Genomic DNA, 19622 nt, shown 5'->3' on the forward strand with positions numbered 1-19622 from the left:
ATTTAAAAATATTAACAAGCATACTAGCACAGAGAATGCAACAACATATAACTAAATTAATCAAGCCAGATCAAACGGGGTTTATCCCGGGGAGACAGGGGGCTAACAATATCAGGAGAACACTAAATCTTATATCATGTGCTAAAAATAATCCCAGACCTACCATGCTGCTTAGCCTAGATGCACAAAAAGCGTTTGACCGCGTGAAATGGAACTTTTTATATCAAACATTGAAGGTTTTTGGGTTTCACTCAACGTTTATAGACTGGGTAAGAATTGTCTATAAAAATCCCAAATCACGGATCAGAATTAATGGCTGCTGCTCAGACTTCTTCTACCTCAAAAGAGGAGTCAGGCAAGGAGATTGCCTGAGCCCGCTACTGTTTGCTGCAAGTATTGAACCGTTAGCAGAGTCAATAAGACAAAATAAAAACATTAAAGGAATAAAAGATGAAGGGGGCATAGAACACAAGACGTCATTATTTGCGGACGATTTATTAACATACATAGTGGAGCCCTCCACGTCTATACCAGCTCTACTAGATAACCTAAAAGAATATGGTGAAATATCAGGATATTTGACAAATGAAGCCAAATCAATAGCAATGATGCTCTCAGGAGATTGTCCAGTGGAACTTAAAGAAAAAGTCCATTTTAAATGGACCAAAAAAGGGTTTAGATACCTTGGTATAATTATCACTTCGAATACAGCACAGCTATTTGAAGCTAATTATGGGAAACTGATATCTGAGATAAAGGATGATTTGGCTGGATGGGAGATTTTGCCGTTGACTCTGGTGGGAAGAATAGAAACAGTCAGAATGAATATATTGCCAAGACTGTTGTTTTTGTTCCAATCGTTGCCTATTATGATCTCGGGAGCTTTTCTAAAAAAACTGGATAAAATTATATCGAAATTCTTATGGCAAAGTAAAAAAGCAAGAATTAAATACAAGACGCTTCTTAGCAAAAAAGAAAAGGGAGGGTTGAACTTGCCTAATTTAAGAAATTATTATTGGGCAACGCAACTCAGAGCCTTAATCATGTGGACTACTAAAGAGAAAGATTCAATGTGGGTGGAGATGGAGCAAAACGCTTGTAAAAATTTGCCTTTAGAATCACTCCCATTTTTAAACGAGAAGGCCCGGAAGAGGCTCAGGATGGGCAACGAGTGGATTAGGGTAACAATGAAAATCTGGTCAGCATTAAGAAAGAAGCTGAAGCTGTCAAATTCTGTAAGCAGGGCTACTAGAATAGCAAAAAACCCAGACTTTGTACCATCTACCATGGACTCAGGATTTGACAGATGGGCTGACAAAGGGCTAATATACATAGATCAAATGTTTCAGGGACAAACAATGAAAATATTCACACAACTTCAAAAAGAATTCAATTTACCTGCTCATGACTTTTACAAATTCTTACAGCTAAGAGATTACCTACAGAAACATCAGGAATGGGAGAACATCTGCAAGACTCCATCTAAATTAGAGGAAGTGTTGTGGGGGTTCTCGGAAGACAAGTCAAAAAAAGGGATTATATCAAAAATTTATGAAGCACTACAACATGAATCCAATGAGAACAACTTACATATCAAAGAAAAATGGGAACTGGAAGCGAATATCATAATATCAGAAGAAGGGTGGGAGGAATCATTTAAAGAGGGACATAAACTAACTAAGAGCCCAACATGGAGGGAATTTGACTGGAAAGTTAAAATGCGTTACTTTTATACTCCATTCATTACATCGAAATATAGTAATACAACTGATTTATGTTGGAGGGAGTGTGGAGAAGTTGGGGACTCCACTCATATATTCTGGGATTGCCCAAAAATACAGGATTTCTGGAAGAATATTCAAAAGGAAATTAAACAGATTATGGGCATTAACTTCCCTCTGGAACCAGCACTTTACATTTTGGGTATAATTCCTGACAGTATGACAGATAAGAGTTCGAAACATTTACTGACAATCCTGCTGCTGATAGCAAAGAAGACGATAACAACTTCTTGGTTGAAACTACAGCCTCCAAGCATAATGCAATGGAGAGATAGGGTAAAAAATGTGTATATAATGGAAAAAATCACAGCAAGGTTACAGTTGACAACAGACATGTTTGATAAAAGATGGTCATTATTAATACAGGCAATGCCGGGACTCTAGTCTCTTCCGATTTTGGGAACTTAAAGTAAGGGTATTTACATTCAATATGCATCTCCTATGTTTGTTTAGTTTGTGTTTGTATGTATGTAAAAAAAATAATAATAAAAATAAAAAAGAAAGTAAAAAAAAATTTTAAAAAAAAATAATTCCGTGCATTGTCAATAGTCAATTTTATTTGTCACATACACATAAATGTGCAGTGAAATGAAAGAATACCCACAGTCCAACAATAAGAGCAATAAAGGGCAATAAGAGTAGAAGGCAATGCCAGGAGGCCAATTCTCTGAATGTATTCAAGAGAGAGCTAGATAGAGGTCTAAAGGATAGCGGAGTCAGGGGGTATGGGGAGAAGGCAGGAACTGGGTACTGATTGAGAATGATCAGCCATGATCACATTGAATGGCGGTGCTGGCTCGAAGGGCCGAATGGCCTACTCCTGCACCTATTGTCTATTGTCTAATTCCCGACACAGAGGTCTTGGAACGGGCCGGAATCCCCAGAGTCCACACCCTCCAACGGAAAGCCCAAGCCAGATGGGCAGGCCAGGGATTTGAGTATAGGAGCAGGGAGGTTCTGCTGCAGTTGTACAGGGCATTGGTGAGACCACACCTGGAGTATTGCGTACAGTTTTGGTCTCCTAATCTGAGGAAAGACATTCTTGCCATAGAGGGAGTGCAGAGAAGGTTCACCAGATTGATTCCTGGGATGGCAGGACTTTCATATGAAGAAAGACTGGATAGACTCGGCTTGTACTCGCTGGAATTTAGAAGTTTGAGGGGGGATCTTATAGAAACTTACAAAATTCTTAAGGGGTTGGACAGGCTAGATGCAGGAAGATTGTTCCCGATGTTGGGGAAGTCCAGAACAAGGGGTCACAGTTTAAGGATAAGGGGAAAGTCTTTTAGGACCGAGATGAGAAAGTTTTTTTTCACACAGAGAGTGGTGAATCTGTGGAATTCTCTGCCACAGAAGGTAGTTGAGGCCAGTTCATTGACTATTTAAGAGGGAGTTAGATGTGGCCCTTGTGGCTAAAGGGATCGGGGGGTATGGAGAGAAGGCAGGTACGGGATACTGAGTTGGATGATCAGCCATGATCATATTGAATGGCGGTGCAGGCTCGATGGGCCGAATGGCCTACTCCTGCACCTATTTTCTATGTTTCTATGAAAGGCTTAGAAGGATATGTGCCAAACACAGGCAGGTTGGACTAGTGTAGATGGGGCATCATGATCAGCATGAGCAAATTGTGTTGAAGGGCCTATTTCCATGCTCTATGACTCTATAATGGAGTACTCTTTGTAGAGATTTTCAAAATCGAATGTAAGATAGAGTAATTGTTGTATTACTGGTAAAAACTTGCGGCCTGATCCACTAATTTCAATGCAGAATTTGTACTTTTTTTGTTCCAAAAAACTTTATTTCCTTTCTGGTTTCAAGAAGTCTTTTACCCATCCCTCCAGAAAGAATGCAGCTGCTGTGGTATTTCAACCAGTTGCATGTGTAGCTAGATGCACTGACCAAATCATAACTGCTTTTGAGATCGTTGGCATCAAGTTTCTCTGTTTTGGACACAACAGTAAAGTAGACTTCAAGCTCATCAGCACTTTGGAATTTTTACTCCACAGTGTTTCACCCTTCAACCTAACTTGCTTGTGCCAATCATGATGCCACATCTACACTATTCCCACATGCCTGCGTTTGGCCCATATCCTTTTAAACCTTCCCTGTCCATGTACCGGTCCAAATGTCTTTTAAATGTTGCGATAGTACCTGCATTAAGAATATCGCTGAGTATTAACTAAACAATTGCCATGGGGACATCACTGAGCTCACAAGGAACATTTGAAATAGAATGCTGTATTGTTTTTGGAGAGATGAGAAAAAGTATTTTTGAATTTCTAAATCCAGGCTCTGTGCCTTGGCTTTTGATTGCCTATTTGAAAGTCTATATTTAACCATATTTGCTGATAACCATCATTTGAATATGCCTGGTTTGCAATCAAGCACTAATTATATGCAATTTTTGTGGAGTGTATATGTTGGTTTTACACACCCAATTCCATTAAAAACTTAAAGTGCTACATCTCGTGACATAATACAAAAAGAAATGACATTTACAACATTATTTGTAAACTCAGGACATCACAAAGAGATTTGTAGCTGCCAGAGCATCAAAGAAAAGTAATTAATTTGGGCAGATTTGGGCACTTGGAAAAGCGCTATATAAAATAAATGTTTATTATTATTATTATTATTATAGATTTAGACAAACAGTGACATGATATTATTTTTATTGTCTTCATTAATCACAGCATTACAAATCGTTTTCATATTCAAGTCTAGTTACATCAGTTATGAAACCAATGAGGTCCATGAACACCCATCAACGTTTTGAGGTAACTTTTATTAACATGAGTAGATTAAATAAATATATCATCCACTTATCATTCACAATGACAGCTACAACATAAGGTTCTGATTTAACCTCCTTTACCCATCAGGTGTTTTTTTGTATTCTGTTCTGGTTTCAACAATATTATGTAACATTTAGGAGCAAAATTGCAGGTAGCCAGACCAAAGCTCGAAGACAAAATTGCAAATATTTCAACAGCCACTGTGTATTTTCCAGGCGAACTAATGTAAGCTGGAATGAAAGTTATCCAAACTGCAGAAAAGATTAACATGCTGAAAGTGATAAACTTGGCTTCATTGAAGTTGTCTGGCAGTTTTCGTGCAAGAAAAGCTAAAATGACAGAGATAGCTGCCAGCAAGCCAATGTAACCCAAGACACAAGAGAATGCTTCTACAGAGCCAACATCACATTCCAAGATTACTTTAGTGCTTTGATGTTTGGTGTTTCTAATCGGAAATGGCGGTGCGCTAACCAGCCACGAAGTGCATATTACAACTTGAAGAAAAGTGCATGCAAAAACACTTGCCCTTTGCTGACGAGGCCCAAAATATTTCATCATGTTATTATTAGGAAGAGTAGCACTAAATGCCATTAACACAACAATTGTTTTTCCGAGGATGCAGGAAATGCACAAAGCAAAGCTGACTCCAAATATTGTATGTCGTAACATGCAGGACCAGACAGATGGCTGGCCAATGAAAGACAGTGAGCATAAAAAGCAAAGAACTAATGAAACTAACAGAAGAAAACTCAACTCCATATTATTTGCTCTCACAACAGGAGTATTTCGGTAATGGATAAAAATGGCTAATATTACCACAGTCATGCAGACTCCAAACAATGCTACAATTGTTAATATGATCCCCAGGGTATCTTCAAATGAAAGAAACTCGATTTCTTTCAGGACACATTTATCATGTTCTTGATTTGACCAATAGTCAATTGGACATGTCAAACAAAGTATAGAATCTGCAAATGAAAATAAATTTTGAATTAAGAAAATATAAACAGTTGTATGAATGAGATATGTATCAAGATGCATAAATTTTCCATTTATTTCTCTTATTATTTTGTATGTTTAACTAGGTATTTCATCCCAGGTTGGTGTGGACTCAGTGGATAGAAGGTCCTGTAAAAAGCTATATCTTTCAATTAATCAAAGATGTGAACAATCAAAAAATACAACATTTTGAATGGTTATCAATGAAGTTATAACATTTGCTCAAAATAAATTAATAGTAACTTTCAAAAATGCGAATAACAAAACGAAGATCACATTATATTTTCACACACCTGTTTGATTGCTCACTTTCCCCTCTGCACACTGCAAACAGTCAAAGCAGCATATTGGTTCTCCTTTTCGTGCGGCTTTTCTTGTTCCGGCTGGGCAACTTTCACTGCACACTGATTTTGGGATCTACCTCAATGTAAATACAAGAGGGAATTTAGTGAAGAAAGAAACTGCAGATGCTGGTTATACACTGACGATAGACACAAAATGCTGGAGTAACTCAGCGGGTCAGGCTGAAGAAGTGTCTCGACCCGAAACGTCACCCATTCCTTCTCTCCAGAGATGCTGCCTGTCCCGCTGAGTTACTCCAGCATTTTGTATCTATCTTCAGGGAATTTGGTGATTCAGTTCTAACAACATGTACTCCAAAAGTTACATATGACACATAGCAGATACATTATGAATCAATCAATATCTTTTAGGATTTTTAGCTACTCCTGGAGAATATGATATTCTCATTTTCCTTTATTTTTCCTTGATGTTGTTAAACATATTTCAGACATACAGCATGCTCTTCGTCCCATCGTGTCCACACCGACCTTCAACTAATCCCATATTTATCCAATATTTTTTCTTCTGAAATTCCTAACATTCCCTCACATTCCACCTCTCACCTGCATACTGGCAGCAATTTACAGTGATTAATTAACCTACAAACACGTACATCTTGGCGATGTGGGAGGAAACCGGTTCACCCGCAGGAAACCCACGCAGTCACTGGGAGAACATACAAGCTCCACTCCAGCAGCGTCGAGTGTTAGGATCGAACCCAGGTCTTAGGAGCTGTGAAGCAGCAGCTCCATCAGCATTACCACTCTACAACCCTGAGCTTAGATATGTTGTGAGATACAGAATTAAAAAATACTGTGGATGAAATAAATACAATAACTATACTTATCATGAGAATGTTAGTTTACTCATTTAAAGTTGTAATAACCAATAAAAATGTTTTAAAATATGACAAGATATACAAATGTTTTGTATGAGGGTTATCTATTTTGTAAAAATACTGCAAATAACTTTCACTTAAGACATTCAGAATTTAACTTTACTGATCATTTGATTATTGATTTTTTGGTTATTGGAGTTTCTTCTTTTAAGATTGGGTCTGCATTGGCAAGATACAATTATCTTTGGCAGGGAGCAAAACAGAAATGAATTATTTTTTTTAGGTTTAGGTTTATTATTGTCACATGTACAGTGAAAAGTTTTGTTTTGCAAACTCTCCAAACCGATCAGATATATAAGATTAAAATCTTGCATACTGTCATTGCCATTACTGTCAATAATGAACAACTTCTGGTTAATTGTTTGTGGGAGCGAATTCTAAGCCGGTACATTGTTTCAGCCTTAAGATATAGAATGTCTATTATTCTATCATTCCATGAAAATAAATTGAAATAATCACCTCTTTTTTCCCATTATTCCAAATAACAACATCTTCAGCAATGAAAAGCTCCTGGCCAGGAGCTGCCGAGGCATCAAAAAGGCCAACAGTTACAATTTTAACAGAACCGTTTGCATCCATTTGCCAGTTCATGATATCGTAGGAAGCAACAGGATCGCCATTTTCATCAAAATATACTTTATCTCCATAACGGTTTGTAAACTTAACTTCTTTCAGGTAATGGAGTAGCTGTATGTTGACATTGAAAAATAATATTGTTATATTAACCTTTTAACAATAAATAATGCAAATATCATTATTGATTAATACAATCTGAAAATGCATAGCGTAAAAATATCTTACTTGCCACGGTTCAAAGTGTGAAGCATTTGCACAAGTTTTGTGCATGAATGGCCCTTTGTTCGACTCACAGGTAACCAAATTCTGAAGTGCATGAGCTATTGCATACACTGCTTTGTAGACGTTATACGAAACTCTAAGTTGTGGCACATCACTATACACACTGTCTATTTTCCCAATATCTTCTTGTCTTGTGCACATTGGTTTGGAACTAATCATTGAAGTGATATTATCGGGCGAATTAAGAGTACAACTAAATAAATTTTCCCAGAATCGATTTATCAAAGCATTACCCGGAGTTAAAGATGGATGCACCTTCAGAAGAAATTCTTTGAATTGTGGAATTTTTTCGTTACGAAAGGCAAATCCTAGGGTCCCACCAAATGATTTAAAGTTTTCTTTTGTTGCCAATAGAGCAGCAGTACTCCAAGTTTCACTTGCTATCCACTGTCTATTGGTAATGTTCTGTTGCACTACTTCATTAACAAAATTAATTATGTCTCCCACACCAGCAAACAGCACAATAACTTTCACTGTAGATTTTTTGATGGTTTCTACAATCTGAAGTATCTTTTCATGTGAATAGACTTTTGGAATTGTCTCTGTAAACCCAAGGCAAGCGCCGTAACTCTGAACCTGTTCATTAAATAACTGAACTAAATATTGACCATAATCATCGTCGATGGCTATAGACCCAACCCACGTCCAGCCAAAATGCTTCACAAGTTGTGCCATAGCTTTGGCTTGGAAACTATCACTGGGTATTGTTCTGAAAAAGGTGGGAAACTCCACTTTGTTGCTAAGGCATGAACACGAAGAAGAGTAGCTGACCTGAAAAATAGTAAATAAAAATATAAAGACGGTGAAAAGATGGTGTCAGGAGGTACATTTTGTCAAAAATATTGTAAATCTCATCAGAATTTAAAATTAGTATCCTTAACAATTCACATGAATTAAGTGAATGATAATAACGTTGGCATAAAAGATAATAAATTTGAAAATAGCTCCTGTTTTGATTAATTCTTGCAGGCGTATTAAAATACAATATAGAACTTATGATAAAGTGACTTTATACCACACCATATCCAGAGATAATTTGCATTTGTTTTGCAAGCTAAATGTTTTTGGTATACCAAAGCATTTTAATTTTTGTTTAGTACTGTTCTTACCATAGGAATTCCAAATCGTCCTGCAATTCTTCCAATAATAATGGACTGTGCTGATCGAGCATCGCCAACTATTGCAGAAATTGGAGGTGATCCAACACATTTGGAATTCTTGATGCTGTTATCAATTCCATTAAGGAGCATGAATGCTGCCCTGACAGCCTGTGGCACTTTACGGCAATTATCATAAATGCTGTAGCCTAGTTTTATATTTGGAAGGAGTGTTTGATCTTTGTTTATTTCTTGGATGGCGAAGATCATCATTTGAAGCCACCGAAATGTTCTGAAATTAAAACTGTTGAGGAAGAAAATGAGTCGCATTGCCCTTACCTCATCAAGTGAGTCGCAAGTTATCTCTTCATTCCATCTCTTGCAATAAACAAAATTGCACCCGAAATGCAATTTAAATGTAATATAGTCAGCATGTTCAAACTCGCACAATTAATTACAACATTTAAACCAAAGGCTATTTAATGTTGACAGTCTTATGTAAGTCAATTTTATTTGTTCTGACTAAGTTCATCGAAGCAACTTTCTATGACAGTGGTATATCCCATCTTGTAATAAAATGATTGGTGAAGCCAATAAGTTGACATTTAATTACAGAGAATTACTATTGGTTATAGAGTCATATACATACATCAAGGAAATAGGGGCTGTTGGCCCAACTGGCCCATGCCGACAAAGATACCCCATTTAAGCCACATTATCCGTTCATCTTTCAAGAAAAGCAGGTTGAAAAAAAGTGACAATAAACTAAACCTCAATTTTTTGGGTAGTGATTTGCAAGTTCTGTAAGGACAAATTTCCATGGCCATTAGCAAGGGTTACCTGTAGCCACTCCATCAGTGAATATTTTGACAATGATTGCATTATCACCGTTGGGTCGCTGGAGACATTTAGACATGTTGGGTTTTTCCAGTTAAATGTTCAATCATCTACTTAATGGAAACTAAGCATTCAAGATCATTTCTACCTCTTGTCTTTAGTTCTTACCATCAATCATTATTTCTGCCAATAAAAGGAATCTGAATTAGTAGTCTATAGATTTAAACCGAGGGTAAATAATGTTTAACATTGGGTGCTTCTTTTAAAAACATTAAATCTATTTGTTGGCAACAAAGGTCTATCAACATGGACTGCTTTTAAAATTATTTTGAACTTTAAACATTTCATTTTATTTAACTCGATATAGGAACAAATTCTTATTAGCTGTCATCACTAAAATGTTCTATTTTCTCTCCTCCTATTGTAATCAAAGCCAGAATATTTCATTATTTCAATTTATTTCTATTATAGCTCTGACCATTTATTGTTTCTGAAAATATATTGTGCTCAAAGTTTTCAACCTAATAGGAATAAATAATATAATTATTTGGTCTAATTTCAATTCTAACAATTGCAATGTTGCATTCTATACTTTTTTCCATATACAATGCTTTATAGAGATTTGTTTAAGCATAAGAGCATTAAAAATCAATGTGTGAATCTCACAAGAATCTAATGAAGAAGTCACAAATAGATTCTTAGTTCATCACTTTATATGAAACATTATGGATAGAAATTAAAAGAAATTTTAATCTGCTCCATATCCAGTAAAGATCTTTTTTACTTTGGAAAACAGAATACTTCTATCATTCTTGATGATTTTTAATTATTTGCCAGGAAGCTCGTGATAAAACATTTAAACTCACCCCTCACACCATAGATCTTCAGGCTTTGCCTTATAGGAAAGTTCAGGCACAGATACTGAAAAGTGAATAGGAAACAATCCACCAATAATAATATCACCATCCTCGTGGACTCCGTACAGATTAAACTTCTCAAGTAGTTTACATGTTGGATTAGTGACCCCAAGCACAGAGAGAGAAAATGCATGTGCTAGGGCAAAACGAACAAAGAAACTCATTATTGCCTTCATCACAGGTGAAAGCCGACTGATTTATTTCAGTGTTAGCACCTTTATATACAGCTGGTACATTTGGCAGAACCCAACATTTTACAAGAACTTAAAAACTAAAATATTCCCAAAAGTATTCAACAGTATTGCATGCTTTAATCTGCACTGGGAAAAGCAACTGCAACAGCAGTGAACAAAATTATTATTGTGTGTATAATTTTAAGTCACAGAAAATGGAAAATGATTTGTACACAGGTGACCTCTGGGTGTAGGAATGTGAATATTGAACAATACTATGAGAAACCAGGTGACTGATAGTAATAGATTCCAGCAGCTTGTATTGGAGAATGAGGATAACATACACATGGTAAGGTGACTACATTTATCCCTAAATTCGGAAAATAAATCATAGTTTAATATAACATGATATGAATGTACAAGCAAGCTTTATTTCCATTTCTGGTTCATCCATTCCCTCATTATATTTTTATATCAGATGTAGTTATTTGTTCAAAGCATAAATTCAAATAAACACGTAATGTTAACCCATTTGCAGCAAAGTTCGCAGAACAGAGATCAACAGATATTAAACAGGAGCAGGAAATTTAGCCTGATTTTCTCTCTTTAGCCTGCATAATATGGAAGCTTATTGCACATGAACTGTACTCTAGATAAACTAACACTGGTCTCCTCTTTCAAGGTGAGTATGTATAGGGACAGGAGATTTATGATTGGAGATTGGTGCAGGATGGAAGGATCCAAATTGCTGAGATATTGGGACCAGTTCTGGGAAAGAAGGAGATGTTCGACTTGGTTAGGATCGGGAGCATATCCTGGAGGGATCATTTGCTAGAGCTTTATGGGTGTGTTTAAACCTAAAGAGAAATGTATACAGGAACAAAGGAAGGGGAAAAGCAGGTGGAGGCAGAGAAATCAAACGGTGAAAAACAATCTGCCTCACAGTGGAGGTCAACTCCAACTTAACACGTTTACAATTTCCTCAACTGTGGTCAATGGCAAACTCGAATTAGTTTTAGTCACATTACATCAAATGACCTTTTGCAGCTAAAACTCAGCTGCAGCTAACAAAGAAGCAAAGGCTTTCACTGCCAGAGTGAGATTACATTTGGTGCACCCAATGTTCCCTAATCTACCATTTGTGAGACCAAATGTAAACTCGCTGGCCATTTAATTGCACACTTACACTCTGACTGCTAAGGCCTGCTGGAGCTCCTGCCTGCTAGCTATTTTACTGTAACTCCCCTTTTCATTCCCACACTAATCTTCCTGCCCTTGGCATTCTCCATTACCAGAGGGAGACCACACACAAACTGGAAGAATAGCCCCTCATATTCCATGTGGGTAGCCTGCAACCCAGTGGTATGAACATTGAATTCTCCAATTTCAAGTACTATCCCCACTGCCTTGGGCACACATTTCTCCCACCAGCCCTGTCACCCCATCCCTTTCCCATGTTGCTCATCTTCCATCCCTCCCATCTCAGAGTCCCCTGATATCCTCCCACTCTATCCCCTTCCACCCATATCCCTTCCTTCGGCGTTGAATTTCCCTTCGTCTTTCGTTATTTGTCACTCTTTTGTATTGTTTTCACCTTTAGTATTTGTCACTATCTCCACCCATCAAACCTTCCCCTCCTCCACTTGCACCCAATTATCACTTGCCAGGCTTTGTCCCGTCCTCTTTCTCCTATCTGGCTTTCTCCCCCTTACTCCCTCAGTCTGACGAGGTCCCAACATGAAATATCATCTGTCCATCCCCACCATTAGTGCTGCCTGACCCGTTGAATTCCCTCAGCACTTTGTTTTTTGCTAAAGGCTTGCGTTCATCTGGTGCCTTTCATGTTCATCGTGCTTAATAGCCAAAACCATTCAGTTAATTATATAACGTGGAAAATTCAACAAATTGCCAATTTATGCAAACAGCATGTGGAAATAACATGATCATTTGTGTTAGTGACCACAGGACAGAACAATGGGATAACTCAACCGATCTTTTTATAGAGCATTTATTTGCATCTGCAGTTATTTTCTTTTTATAGAGCATGGAATCTTTTATTTTCACCAGAGAAAATAGATGGGGCCTCCTAAGGGTAAATGTCTGATGGTGCAGCCTTCCTGTAGCAAGAATGTCAGCATACATTTTTGACACCCAAAATCAAGATGAGTAAGGGGAAACAAAAGTGAGCCCAGTTAGCATCCGTCCATCTGTGAGAGATGATGGCGTGGCTTTGACGTAATCCTGCCCAGAGTGGGGAATGTTTCCTCTGTGGTTGTATTTGCTGTTGTGGCTGGCAGACCCTCCCAAAGCTTCCACAGGTGAAGTTGCCTCCGGTCGTTGGATTTGGGAGTGTGTTGCTGTTGCCGTTGATCATTTTTTGGTCTGGCCTCAGGGGTCTTGAACCATAAGCTGTGGTGGTGTATCATACACGTCTGGAGGTCCTCTGTCCACAGTTCAAAAGCATAAAATACTGAAAACGTTTTTGGGAGGGATTAGCACACGAATGGATATACTTGAAAATTAACGTTTTCCACTTTCGCCCTGATTAATATCTTAGCCTTTGCAATGTATATTTTCAGCATTTACATTTTTTGTGTTATATCTGGACTTCCAGAAGGCTTTCAACAAGGTCCCACATAAGAGATTAGTATGCAAACTAAAAGCACGGTATTGTGGGTTCAGTATTGATATGGGTAGAAAACTGGCTGGCAGACAGGAAGCAAAGAGTAGGAATAAACAGGTCCTTTTCAAAATGGCAGGCAGTGACTAGTGGGGTACCGCAAGGCTCAGTGCTGGGACCCCAGCTATTTACAATATATATTAATGATTTGGACGAGGGAATTGAATGCAACATCTCCAAGTTTGCGGATGACACGAAGCTGGGGGGCAGTGTTAGCTGTGAGGAGGATGCTAGGAGGCTGCAACGTGACTTGGATAGGTTAGGTAAGTGGGCAAATGCATGGCAGATGCAGTATAATGTGGATAAATGTGAGGTTATCCACTTTGGTGGCAAGACCAGGAAAGCAGACTATTATCTGGGGGCGTGGCTGCGTTCTGCAGCTGCGGCTCACCGGCAGTCTCTCTGTCTTTTTTTTTGTTTTTGTTGTTAAATGTATGTTTTGATTTATTTTTAACTCTGTTTATGTGGGGGGTGGGGGAAACCTTTTTTTTCCAATCTCCTCCTCAACGGAAATGCGACCTTTATCGTGTCGTATCTCCGTTCGCGCTACGGCCTAACACCTTGGAGCCGGTGGCCTCCAGCTGGGATCGACCTTGAAGACTCTGGTCGCAGGGCCTGGACTTACCATCTCGGAGGCTTCGGCCGTGGGCCCTGCAGACCGCAACATCGGGAGTTCGCAGGTCCTTGGCTGGTGACCGGCTTTCGGGAGCTCCAGTCGTAGCAGCTTCGACCGCCCCGAAGCGCGAGGTACGATCGACCCGCTCGCAGGACCTTCAACGCCCTGCGTGGCCTGGCCGCGGTACTTTCCATCGCCCGGTGGGGGCTCAGGACCTTCATCGGCCTGCTCGGCTCGGCCTGGGACTTTCCATCGCCCGGTGGGGGCTTCAAAAGTCGGGAGCCTCGATCGCCTCGTGGCAGCAGTTTGACTGCCTGACCACGGGAGAAGAATGAGGAGGAGATAAGACTTTTCTTTGCCTTCCATCACAGTGAGGGTGTGCCTGGAGCAATCACTGTGATGGCTGTTTTGTGTTAAATTGTAATTGTGTGTCTTGTGTTTTTTATTGTTTACTACCGGACCCTGACGTGAGAGAGAGGACGCTGGCGCTGTTTGTTCGCCGCTTCTCCGTCAGTTTGTCAGTTTGTTTGTTTTTATGTTTTGACTGTTTTATAAAGCGTCTTTGAGCATTTGGAAAAGCGCTATATAAAATAAATGTTTATTATTATTATTATATTATTATATTATCTGAATGGTGGCCGATTAGGAAAAGGGGAGATGCAACGAGACTTGGGTGTTGTGGTACACCAGTCATTGAAAGTAGGCATGCAGGTGCAGCAGGCAGTGAAGAAAGCGAATGGTATGTGGGCATTCATAGCGAGGGGATTTGAGTATAGGAGCAGGGAGGTTCTGCTGCAGTTGTACAGGGCATTGGTGAGACCACACCTGGAGTATTGCGTACAGTTTTGGTCTCCTAATCTGAGGAAAGACATTCATGCCATAGAGGGAGTACAGAGAAGGTTCACCAGATTGATTCCTGGGATGGCAGGACTTTCATATGAAGAAAGACTGGATAGACTCGGTTTGTACTCGCTGGAATTTAGAAGATTGAGGGGGGATCTTATAGAAACTTACAAAATTCTTAAGGGGTTGGACAGGCTAGATGCAGGAAGATTGTTCCCGATGTTGGGGAAGTCCAGAACAAGGGGTCACAGTTTAAGGATAAGGGGGAAGTCTTTTAGGACCGAGATGAGAAAGTTTTTTTTCACACAGAGAGTGGTGAACCTGTGGAATTCTCTGCCACAGAAGGTAGTTGAGGCCAGTTCATTGGCTATATTTAAGAGGGAGTTAGATGTGGCCCTTGTGGCTAAAGGGATCAGGGGGTATGGAGAGAAGGCAGGTACAGGATACTGAGTTGGATGATCAGCCATGATCATATTGAATGGCGGTGCAGGCTCGAAGGGCCGAATGGCCTACTCCTGCACCTATTTTCTATGTTTTCTATGTTAACCATTTCATTCTGATTTGTTCTCGTTATTCAATATATAACTTCAAAACAAACTTAATTTGTGTTTGTACATAATTTGTCAAAACCATGCAGAAAAACAAAGTAAGTTTAGAGAAAGTATCTCATTGCTAAAGAAAGGCTCTCCATTTTAAAACATGTACATAGAAATTATAGTTTGCATTTAGACAACTGGAGAAGTGGTCTGTTCACTAAAAACTGTTGAGATCCTTTCTCTGTGATCAACAGAACCAAGAATAAAGTTTTAATTGCATATCCAGTCCTACTTACTATATTAAGAAATTTTACTTTAAGTAAACTAAACAGTTTAAATTTCCCATGTGACATAAAATTAATTAGCTGACACTCATACAGCTGTGTTCCCTGTTTTATCTCACAACACCAACTGGAAGCTAAACCTCCAGAGGAAAGAACATTGTTCACATTCAACCCTTCTGTGATAGAAGTCGGGAGCCATCGGGGGTTTGCTGTTGGTATATCATTTCATGTAAACTGAGATACATTGTAAAACTTTTGTTGCCTGCTATCCAGTCAAATCACATAATTCCATCCATGAGGACAATAGACACGAGACAATAAACAATAGGTGCAGGAGTAGGCCATTCGGCCCTTCGAGCCAACACCGCCATTCAATGTGATCACGGCTGACCATCCACAATCAGTACCCCGTTCCTGCCCTCCCCCCATACCCCCTGACTCCGCTATCATTAAGAGCTCTATCTAACTCTCTCTGGACGATCAAGCCAAATACAATCAGAATAGGTAGTGCAAAGAGAAAAATACCAAACTGCAGAATATAGTGTTATAGTTATAATACGACAACTACAGAGAAAAAAAATCCAAGGTCCTCAATGTGTCAGTGGTTATGGGGAGAAAGCAGGAGAATGGGGTTAGGAGGGAGAGAAAGATCAGCCATGATGGCAGAGTAAACATGATGGGCCGAATGGCCTAATTCTGCTCTTATCACTTATGACCTTATGACCTTAATGAAATAGGTTGGAAGATCAGGACTACACCCTAACCTATGGGAGCAACATTCAGTCATATTCTTTATGTAAGTTAAACTCTTGGGCCTTGTTCTCCTGTCGACAAAAAACTGCAAATTCAGTATTTTTTAAAACTTATGTATTGTAAGTATTCTCCAGAAAGAGCACTGGTCACCAATATATAAAGCTGGTGGATTGGAAGAAATGATTGCCTTGGAAGTCATTTGAAATGAACACCTAATTCATTAAAGACTTGAACAGTATATTTCTAACTCCATTTTGCAATATTAAAATACCAAAAAAAATCCCAATTGTTTACCTCTTTTCTTGTCAGTTGAAAGTTAAGTATGCGCATATTAAGTCCAGTTAAACAATTCAGCTCCTGTCATTAAAATAATCCAGGAAATAAGCTTATATCTTCTACTAATTATAAAACAGTATATTCCACTAAATAGTCACCTAATTTTAGGTATTGTAAAATGTCAAATTTTATCATTCCATTTTACGTTGATTAGAGGCATGTGTGCCCTGATAGTTGAACACATATCTCTCTTGAATTGCATCCACTGATTGCATGAATGGAGATTTCCCGTCTCAACTCCATTTTGATTAATGAGACATTATTAGTGAGAGAGCTCTACATCGCATGAGCTACATCTCCAAACTAAAGTACTTAACATTACCATGCTCTGTACCAAAGGGGCATGAAGAGTTACTGAGAAGACAGCTGCAACATTGCTGCAAATTTATTACGTTAAGAATTATGTGACGGTTCACTAGAACACTTCATTAATTAGTTAATTGCTCAAAGCAAGACATTAATAAGTAATCATATCCAAAATTAACGCTATCGTTATTGCAATTTACTGATATTGCCATTAAACTTAAAGTCTAACATGATGAATTTAATGCAAATGTAAGCTAGATGTTATCATTGTATAATAAAATATTTTCGCTTATTATCTGTCATTTTTGGACTCAGTCAAGATCGTCTTAAAGATCATCTGAGGAGTAATTACTAAGATGATTTTTCAGAATCGGAGTCAGTCTCATAAGATTGCGCTTATTAATTTTTTTTATCATCGTTCTGAAACACATTGAAGATCAAACTAATGTCCAGGACTTAAACGCCAATATTATGACTAAATGACCAAGTCAGAGGCTGATATTTTCTGCTGTGACAAGCCTTCTAATTTATCACAACGTTTCCCATTTTTACAAGTCATGTCGGCTGTGTGATTTAAAACGCCTTCTTACCTGGACCTGCAAGCTTCCAACAACATTTAAGAAACTTTAATACAATACAAAACAATACAATACAATATATCTTTATTGTCATTGTACAGGGGTACAACGAGATTGGGAATGCGCCTCCCATACGATGCAATAAATTAATTAGCTAGTCAGTATTAATTTAAACAACCCAATGAAACAAATTAGAACAGTTTTAAAACAGAATAAAGTGCAAGTAGATCTGTGCCGGTTCACTGTTCACTCAGCAGGACCGGTTCATAGCAGCCATTGCCCTGGGGATGAAGCTGTTCCTGAGTCTGGAGGTGCGGGCGTAGAAGGCCTTGTATCGTCTGCCCGATGGTAGAAGTTCGAACAGACTGTTGCAGGGGTGTGAAGAGTCTTTGTGAATGCTGGTGGCTTTTCTGAGGCATCTTGTGTTGTAGATGCCCTCCAAGGCTGGTAGCTGGGTTCCAATTTGAATTAAGCAGTTTAATCGATCAGCATCTTATCAGCCAATATTAACACACCAAATTGCAAAATATAGTTTATATTTCAGCAACAATTCAAGGTATTTTCAACAGACCCTCACAAACACTCAATCTCCAAAAATACAAGGAGAGCAGTAATTGGAATCATTACATTAACAAGTTCCAAATCTCAAGTAGGAGCAGGAGTAGGTCACTGATCCCCTCAGTGATTCAATATGATTAAGGCTGATCTACCCCAGGCCTCAAATCTTAAGAAAGAAACAAAAAGCTGGAGTAACTCAGCGGGACAGGCAGCATCTCTGGAGAGAAGGAATGGGTGACGTTTTGGGTCGAGACCCTTCTTCAGACTAGTCAGGGGGAAGGTAAACGAGAGATATAGACAGTGCTGTAGAGAGATATAGAACAAAAGAATGAAAGATATGCAAAAAAGTGCCGATGATAAAGGAAACAGACCATCGTTAGCTGTTTGCTAGGTGCGAACGGGAACCTGGTATAACTTGGGTGGGGGAGGGATGGAAAGAGAGGGAGGTGCAGGAGCTGCTCTCCTCATCCCTTCTTATCTTGATTCAGTCCAAAAATGACAGGTAATAAAAGAGCAGTTAACTCAGAACTATGACTAGTTGCCTCAGTTCAGTGATCTCTCCCAATTTTATCTAGTTCCTCTTTTTCATCCAATGATCGAGTCTCCATTATGTTCCAGGATAAAGAAATCCAGAGATTCACCACACTGAGAATAAATCTCTAAGCAACTCAATTTAAATGATTGCCCCCTTCCACATCCATGAAGCTTCTGCAGAGATGGCCTTCAACTTTAGTTCCTAGGCATCCTTATCGCCTGTAACCTAGCCTGGTCCCTCCACAATGATACAGCGATCAAGAAAGTGTAATAGCATATTTAATTTCTTCGGTATCGGAAAAGATTCAGCATGTGCATGAGTATTCTCCCAAACTTCTATGGGTGCACTACAGAATGTGTTCCGGTGGGATGCATCTCAGTCTGCTATTGCTCTATTCTTGAACGCCTGAGCGTGCAGAGAAGGTTAACGCAGCCCAGCCCATCACAGATTTGTCCCTTCCTTCTACCCAGTCCTTCTTCGCGGTGCATTGCATCAGGAGGGCTGGAAGTATCGTCAAGGATGCTTGTCACCCTGGCCACTCCCTTTTCTTACTTCAGTTTTCTGGGAGAAGGTACAGGATTTTGAAAGCTCACTCTTTCCCATGGCTGTAAGACTCTGGAACCAATGACCTCTTTCACACCCCCTTCCCAGAGGTGCTGCTACATACTCTTAACTTTACCTCATGCTGTTATTTTACTAATACACGTCAGTTTTTTTTGGACTCGCCAACAGTCTGTCTGTCCCGGGTGGTGTTGAAGAGGGACTACGCGCTGTCCACGGGCACCCTGGAGGATTTCCGGGACCGCTGGGCACCGCGGGGGATTGGATGTATCCTGGATGGGGATTGTAATATAATTGTATAATAGTTCCAATTGGTATATTTGTTTGTATAATATT

General features: G+C 39.1%; 1 protein-coding gene across 1 annotated transcript; it reads right to left on the reverse strand.

Moving 5' to 3' along the window:
* Positions 1-4645: 4645 nt before the first annotated feature.
* On the reverse strand, positions 4646-10649 carry LOC144599100 (extracellular calcium-sensing receptor-like). The gene is made up of 6 exons (XM_078409818.1): positions 10477-10649; positions 8786-9077; positions 7620-8447; positions 7305-7505; positions 5872-5995; positions 4646-5547 (listed from the first exon to the last, which is right to left on the reverse strand). The coding sequence occupies exons 2-6, from the start codon at positions 9044-9046 to the stop codon at positions 4646-4648; spliced, it is 2316 nt and encodes a 771-aa protein (XP_078265944.1). The 5' UTR covers positions 9047-9077; positions 10477-10649.
* Between the last annotated feature and the right edge of the window lie 8973 nt (positions 10650-19622).

Source organism: Rhinoraja longicauda, chromosome 13, assembly GCF_053455715.1.
Source record: "Rhinoraja longicauda isolate Sanriku21f chromosome 13, sRhiLon1.1, whole genome shotgun sequence".
Classification (NCBI taxonomy): domain Eukaryota; kingdom Metazoa; phylum Chordata; class Chondrichthyes; order Rajiformes; family Arhynchobatidae; genus Rhinoraja; species Rhinoraja longicauda.